General features: G+C 41.6%; 1 protein-coding gene across 1 annotated transcript in view; it reads left to right on the top strand.

Annotated features, from left to right (window-relative positions):
• Positions 1–2,519, top strand: part of osgn1 (oxidative stress induced growth inhibitor 1) — a 20,514-nt gene extending 17,995 nt beyond the window's left edge. The window contains exons 8-9 of the mRNA XM_084063611.1: positions 495–887; positions 1,513–2,519. Of these exons, the coding sequence (XP_083919737.1) occupies positions 495–887; positions 1,513–1,740 (621 nt within the window). The 3' untranslated portion in view covers positions 1,741–2,519. The remainder of the gene's footprint in view (positions 1–494; positions 888–1,512) is intronic.
• Positions 2,520–8,512: the final 5,993 nt, after the last annotated feature.

An 8,512-nucleotide genomic window follows, 5' to 3' on the forward strand; every position in this document is an offset into this window, starting at 1 on the left:
TAAAAGTCCGGAATTCAAAATTGACTTGAGAAAAAGTACAAAAGTATTGGTATCAAAATGTACTTAAAGTACCAAAAGTAAAAGTACTGAAATGTTTGAAAATAGCAGATCTACAAGCTCACAACGCAATCACTTGTAGATCGGCTATTTTCAAATAGCCTACGTATAAAATAGGGCTAAACTGGTTAATGTATGTTTTAAAATGTAATAATTTATATCTGCAAAGTAACTAGTAACTAAAGTTTTCAAATAATTGTAGTGGAGTAAAAGTACCTCAAAATTGTACTTAAGTACAGTACTTGAGTAAATGTACTTAGTTACTTTACACCACTGTTTCTGCCAGACAGCAGAGATATATAAGTGGTTAGCATGTCTGAAAAACACAAATGTACGTTTACGCACGTGTGGGGGGGGGGTTTCAGCTTCTGTCCAATGTCAGAAGGGGGGGGCTCCAAGGAAAACCAAGACCCTAACTAACCCCTCTGTCTCTAAAGGTTCATCAGATGATGACCCAGCAGCAGCACCAGACCCTGCCTCTCCAGCAGCCAGAGAGCCACGCCCACAACATCAACGACTCCGCCCCTTCCTCCTCCCCCCTCCTCGCCTCCCCTTCCTCCTCCTCCTCCTCCTCGTCCTCGTACCCGGGCTACCTCAGCTTCCCGCGGCACCGCGTGGTGGCCTTCCGGCCCGACCACAAGTGCGTGCTGGAGTCCCTGGAGGGGGCCAAGGCCCGCAGCGTGGTGCAGGTGTCCAAGGCGCTGGTCCTCATCGGCTCGCGGCCCGACCTGTCCTTCCTGCCGGGCCACGGCCGGGCGCTGGGCTCGGACCCCGGCGAGCCCATCACGTGCCGCCGCAACCCCGTGGAGGTGGACCCCTGGACCTATGAGGTTTGATTTTAACTTTTTGATTACCGTAATTTCCGGACTATAAAGCGCACCTGAATATAAGCCGCACCAGCCAAATTTAGGGAAAAACCAAACGTGTGCATATACAAGCCGCACTGGACTATAAGCCGCAGGTGTGAAATCCATAGATTTAGAAGGTCCCCTAGTGGCCGTTAGCTGTAAAAATCCATAGATTAGCCGCACCGTTGTATAGGCCGCAGGGTTCAAAGCATGGAAAAAAAGTAGCGGCTTATCGTCCGGAAATTACAGTAGATTTTTTTTTCAAACGCCATCTACGTGACGACACGAGGCAAAAGGATAGCACGTAAAAGCAATGGTTAACCCATTAAGACCGGGAACGCATCTGTGTGTCATTTTTAGATTTCTTTGGCTATTCAAAAATAGCAGATATACAAGCTCATAGTGCGGCTACAAGCTTGTAGATCTGCTTTTTTTGAATAGTGAAGATGTGTGCAAATCTTTGAATATATATTTTACAGTGACATTTTTTTTCGCTATTTTTCGCTGGCAGCAGTGGCACAATATTACACTATCACTCTGGAAGTTAAAATGTCCTTTCGGTTGTTTTTTTTAGGCGGTGTCTGTAAAATTTCCTTTTTTTTTTTAGGTGGTGTCGGCGGACGGTCCCGGCCTGTACGCCATGGGCCCGCTGGTCGGCGAGAACTTCGTGAGGTTCCTGAAAGGCGGAGCGCTGGCGATCGCCAGCGACCTCGCCAAGAAGCAGCGGAGAGAGGGAGAGCAGGACGGCGCTCTGCTGCGAGAGGAGGACGGATGGGCGAGCGGGATGGACGGACAGGCGGACGGACAGACGGAGGTTTGCGTCTCGGACTCGTAGCTGCCGACCCCCCCTCCCCTCCTCGGCTACAAACTGACACGGACTCGTGATGTTTCCGATCTTAGCTTGTTGGATCTAGATAAACCAATCCACTCAGGAAGTGGAATGACTGGGCTCTATTGTACAGAATGTATGACAAAGCACTTCTGGCCTCAACTGAACTCGGGAGCGGGTTTTGAACCGGTTCCACCATTCACTTGGTCAAGCAACAAGGCTCTGTTTTATTGACATCTGTAGTCTATAGAAGAGTTCATATCAGTCCGACTCAACTCAGAAGACAAGGACTTCTGTGTCACAAGGACACAGACCCAGAGAGAGAGAGAGAGAGAGAGAGACACTGAGAAAGGCTAACAGGGAGAGAATAAGACAGGGGCTGTGAGGCTGGGTAAGCCAGCAGGGATGGAAAGATGGAGAATGTCCAGAGATGAAAAGAAAGACAGGGGAGAACTAGAAAGATTCCGAAATTGGAAATCCTAGCGGCGCCGCCTCTAGCTTGGCCGGGCACGGCAACCAGCACCAGTTGTCAGCGTTTGTGGGTTTGTGGGAAGGATCGTGTTCTTTGTCGCTACACTTAGCACCACCTACTGGTTAGCCACGGGCAAGGCAAGTTTATTTGCATAGCACATTTCAACAACCAGGCAATTCGGTGTGCTTTACAATAAAATATTAGCAAAGGAAATAAGGAAAAAGGACATTTGAATTCAGTAAACAGGAATAAAACCGGAAACTAAACACCTATCTCCTGAATAGGAAACACCTATTCAGGACACAGAGAAAAATACACATTCTTAAAAGGACATTTGAATACGGTAAAAACAAAGTAGAAATAAGACCAGGACGCGTGTTGAGCAGAGGAGGGGATCCGGGTCGGATGGCGTGAACCTTTACGACGCACGTCTCACTTTCCCGGTGAACCTCCTCACTGACATGAGATGAAAAGACGACTCCATGTGTATCAGATGACAGATGAAGGTGCGCGTGATAGACGCAAATGACAAGGACTTCCAAGAGTGAAGAGTGGCTCAAACTAAGCCTCTGCCTGAAGACCAAAGGCCTAATATCTCCCCCAGCCAAAGTGTGGTCCAGGGACCCTCATGGTTCCTTGAGGGGGTTATAAATGGTCCCTTATGGGTGTGTAACTCTGAGAGTGTACAAATGTACATTTGTACACTCTTATGGGGGTCCTTGAAATTAAAAGGTTTGAGAACCACTGTGCTACACTAAATGGAACAGAGCCTTCATTAGAATCATTGGTAACACCTGTGAAGGAAGTAAGGAAGAGGCCAAATTTCTCTCCAAAAATGGCTGCTGTGCATAGAGCCTATATAGCACAAGAAAAGAGAGGGGAAAAGATGAGTGACAGAGAGAGAAAGACAGAGATGGAGAGAGAGAGAGAGAGAGAAACGTGGCTTCATCCCTATATACGCAGCACTGACAACACGTGCGCAGCAACAAACGGAGTCCCCAGTGCCACGAGGACTCACTCTTTTGGTTCCTCGTTCCAACACAGAGCCTTGACCCACTAACGAACGGCCTGCTTACAGTTTTAACGGCTCATACGTCAGACACACAACGTGACCAAACGGACTATAACCACACGTCACGCTCACCAGCGCTCGCTTTGCATTCCCCACCAATGTGCGCTAAACGTGCACTTATAATAAGCCCTTAAGAGATTGTTATTATTATTATTATTTTTCTAATGTAAATGTTAAAGATGATTTTTTTTCCACCTGTCACTACAGTTGCCATCACTGGTTTCGCAATATTTCTGATTTGTTTGTTTGTTTGAAGTTGTTTTCTTTTGTAGTGTTTCATAATGCAGCTCTATATAGACATGTGTGTGATGTTTTAAATGCCTTGTGTTGTTTTTCTACACATGACATGTCATTCTACCTAACATGCAGTGGTGGAAGAAGTAAAAGTACTGTAGCAATACCACAATTAAAAGTACGGTATCTAAACTTTGACTTGAGTTAAAGCGCCAAGTAATTGGCACCAAAATTGAATTAAAGTACCAAAAGTAAAATTACTCATGCTTAATGTCCCATTTAAAAAAAAGAAAACACTTTTTTGTCTGCGATTTTTGAATAGAGAATAGGGCTTAATTGGTTAATGTAATCATGTATATTTTGTAATGATCAAAATCTACAAAGTAACTTGGAACTAAGGTTTTCGAAACATTTTACTGGAGTAAAAAGTTCAAGTAGAAGTATTGAAAAATAGAAATACTCAAGTACAACTTTGAGGTACTTTTACTTTACTTAAGTACAGTTTGAGTAAATGTACTCAGTTACTTTCCCACCACTGTTAACATGACAGACCTACTTGAGAAGCAATTGTTTTACCACATCAACTCTGCCATCCCTGTTTTTTGGGGCATTGTCATTAATTGGCGGAAATTCTCACAAAAAGAATTGCCTTGTTGGCCAATATGCTTAATTTATAGTTGGGTCACACGGTGGAAATAGCATGATCTGCAAGCTTGAAGATCTGGCTGTTTAATGGTGTGAAACTATAAATCATAGTGGTTAACCACTTAAACCCTATATGGTTGACCGGGGTCCCTCAGGGATCTATACTAGTGTCTTTTAATTTTTCTGTTATTATGGGGAAAGCTTTCGCTGAATAATAGCCGATCGACAAGCTCACAACGCGTCGCGTTGCGATGCGTTGTGAGCTTGCCGATTTGCTATTTTGAGCGAAAGCTTTCCCAGAAATACGGATGCGGGGGGTTTAAAGGGATAGTTCACCCAATAAATAACTTATTTTCTATTGATTACTCACCCCATGGAGACTTCAATTCATGTATATATTTTTTAGTTTTTGTCGTTTTGTTGTTTTGGGGGCGAACTATCCCTTTTAAGTGGTTAATTGTTGGAAGGAAGCACATCAGAAGAAAGACATTTCAACCATTCCTTATACTTGAACGACCGCCATTGCACTGAGAAACGTCTAGATTCACGTTGTGCACTCACCAAAATATCAAGGTTCTGATTAGACACATATCAACAGGCATTGACAAGATGTATGTAAATAATTAATTGATAGATATATTGTACATGTTATAGTAATAGGTCCTGTTTAAATGACAGCAAACCGCAGCCATTGAGTGGTTTTAAAGGGGGTTGCAAGTGATATTTGTTTGTACTATAAAGTTGAAGGTTAAAGGTACTTTTTCCTGATTGGCTGTCATTGGTGACCCACCTGAAAATGCATTTTCTAAAGACGGGGAGAGCCCCGTTACTGAACAAAAACACTATACAGTAGCAATGATTCCTATAAGAATATAGTATACACTTATATACTATAAGAAAAATAATATATTTTTGTCATAACCAAAAAAATATCACTTACAGCTCCTTTAACTTGCTGGTTCTTTGTGTAAATTGGGACTAATCGAGACTTATGAGTCCAGGTGAATGCAGTGAACTACTGCATTCACTGTGTAACAATACTAACTTAATTTTTTGTATTAAATCTTCAACCTGAAAAAACGTTGAAAAAAGAATGAAACGACAAGAAAAGAGTGATAATTGTTTAGAACTGGACCGCAGTAAACTGGATTTAAACAAGTGTATTTATGAGTATAGACATTTGATTTCCTGTGCATGTTAAAAAAGAAATAGGTACATGCATCACCAGTGCAGCTTTATTGGTCATAACCAAGCTAATTTGTCATTTACATATTTGTGTGTGTGTGTGTGTGTGTGTGTGTGTGTGTGTGTGTGTGCGTGTGTATATCGCCAACTGATCCTACATTCACTATCAGTGTCCTGCTAAAACCACGCATCTGCTAAAGGTGCACTTCACACTGCCCTTAGTGAACTAATTGTGAGGCAATTGTGATTCACAGCAGCTGTGCCTTTAAAATACAATTGTCAAAACAATAATGTTAGCATTAACATGTTAGCTGTAGCCTTCATACACACAGCATGGTGACATGTTTGGTATGGTTCCAACAGACCACAAAAGTACCATTTTATTTAGTTTTTAATGTTTTGTTTTTTTGTTTTTTGGGGTGAGGACAGCATGTAATTAACATCCAGTAAGTACCATCTTTTGTGATAGTCATGTGTCAAGCATTGATGAACATGGGAAACTGATGACCTTGCTCTGTTTCACCACACGCGTGACTGAAAACTGATGAGCAATAAGCATAACTTAACTAAACTAAACTTAACTTAAGCCTAACTTATAGCCAATTCTGTAGTATGGCATGTGGCTTGCTGACAAAAAAAAAGATCAGTAGTTGTCAGCAAGCAACGCTGTGGTGTGATGGAGTGTGAATTAAGCTTTAGTTACATGACATCAGTGGTGGAAAAAAGGGTAACAGTCTTCCACGCCGACATCTCGCCACTCCGACTAGTGGCTTCCGCGTGCGGTTAGGGTTAGGGTGAGGGTTAGGTATAGGGTTCGTTAACGTCGGAAAGGCGACATGTCGGAAAGCCGCCATGTAACCGGAAAAAAGTACTCACATGTTTTACTTAGGTGAAAGTATCAATACTGCAATGTAGAAATATGCTGTTACAAGTAAAAGTCCAGAATTCAAAATTTACTTGAATAAAAGTACAAAAGTATTGGCATCAAAATGTAATACCAAAGGTAAAAGTACTCATTATGCAGAATGTCCCATTAAGTTTTCAAATATATAAAAATATTTTGAAAATGGCCGATCTACAAGCTCACAATGCGTCGATGCGACACATTGTGAGCTTGTAGATCGGCTATTTTCAAATGGCCGAAATGTATACTGTAGGGCTGAAGTGGTTAATGTATGTTTTGTAATAATAATCAAAATCTACAAAGTAACTAGTAACTAAAGTTTTCAAACAAATGTAGTGGAGTAAAAGTAAAAGTATTGGAAATTGGAAATACTCAAGTAAAGTACAAATACCTCAAAATTGTACTTAAGTAAATGTACTTAGTTACTTTCCACCACTGCATGACATCAGTGTAGTAGCTGTTAAGAATAAATGGCAGCTTGGTGTGGTGTTTGACAGAACAGTGTGTCAGTCATACAAGACTGAAACAAGCCCAGCATATAAGACCATAGATATACAAAAATCAAACATGAGACTATGCACACAAAGCCATGACCTCAATATTGTCTCTGTCGGGTGGAAACCGTGTATGTCCAAAACTGTTACTTTTCAGGAAATGGGGGGAGAAAAAAAATACCCTGTGTTCCAATGGATCCAATGTTCTTATTATTTAGTCACAAGCTCTTGTTGGTAGGTTACCTTTCATTGGATCAACTTAACAGCAGTGGTTCTCAAACTTTTTCATGTCAAGGACCCCCAAATTGACACTTATTAGCCCACGGACCCCCATTTGAAAAGATATGCCATGGTCCCCCCATAAGAGAAGATTGTTACGGCTCTAGTAGTAATGTTCAACCATTTTAAATTCAAGGACCCCCAGTTTGACATGCATTATAGGCTACGGACCGCATGTAATGGCCTTTCTATCTCTAGGACCCCAATTTCTATTGTAAAATCAATGTTCATGTAACTCTGAGAGTGTACAAATGGAACCAAATGGACCCGTTAGGGTCCATTTGGTTCCATTTGTACACTCTCTGAGTTACAGACCCATAAGGGTCAATTTGGTTCCTAACTACCTATCATTTAGCTGGGGATCCCCTGGAACCCCCTCAAGGACCCCTGGGGGTCCCCGGACCCCACTTTGAGAACCACTGACTTCCAGCGTACTTTTAAAATTCTTTAAATATGGCGAAAATAACAAGCTCACAACACATCGTGCCACGAAACGTGAGCTTGTAGATCTGCTATTTGTGCTACTTTTGTGACACTGTAGTATGACGACGTAGGGCAGTAATTTACCCCCTCCCCCCCCAAAAAAGAAAAAAAAACATTAAAAAGTTTATATATGGAGTTACAAGGTTTCTGCCCGACAGCAACGATATGATAAACAGCAACATGTTTGTGGTTGTGTAAATATGACCTTTAATCTTTACATTGTGAAGGCTGATGCGGCTGCACGTTGACCTCTGATGATTCAACTGTTTATGAACATGATTATTTCCATCTGACTGTTGATGTTATGTAGAGTCTAATCTATTTTCTCCATGCAGTACAAATGAAATCCTGCTTTTATATTATTATTATTATTATTATCATTATTATGGGCTGTTTATAATAAAGAGACATGAGGTTTACAAGTGTGTTTCATTTCTCTAAACACAATGGTTATTCTTATCAGAAGTAACATTTAACATTGACTTCTGTGTTCCATTAAACTTATGGTTCCAGTTTGCAGTGGTGGGAAAGGTGCTCAGATTTTGTTTTACTTTAAAGGTACAGTAGCAATGCCACAAACTGTAGAAATACTCTGTTACTGTACAAATAAAAGTCCTGTATTCAAAACTTGACTTGAGTAAAAGTACAAAAGTATTGGCTTCAAAACATAGCCTACTTAAAGTAATAAGTAAACCTATTTGATCTCACAGGGGAAATTCAGATAGATATTGTAGATAGATAGATAGATAGATAGATAGATGCCTTTATTGATCCCGCGGGGATCAGTAAAGGCAGGGCTGCCAACACTCCTAGATCCTGCAGGAGTCTCCTGAATTTCAACCAGACTCCAGTCTCCTGACAATCTCCTGGATTGTACAACATTCACCAGAACACAGGAAATTACATCTTCTATGTTAAAACGTTTCGGGGGGAGGACCCCAGACCCCCGCTTGAGTCTTGTTCAGGGACACCTACACACATCCAGGAATCGAACCTGGGGCCGTCTGTTT

Source organism: Gymnoscopelus microlampas, assembly GCF_963454915.1.
Source record: "Gymnoscopelus microlampas genome assembly, chromosome: 7".
Classification (NCBI taxonomy): domain Eukaryota; kingdom Metazoa; phylum Chordata; class Actinopteri; order Myctophiformes; family Myctophidae; genus Gymnoscopelus; species Gymnoscopelus microlampas.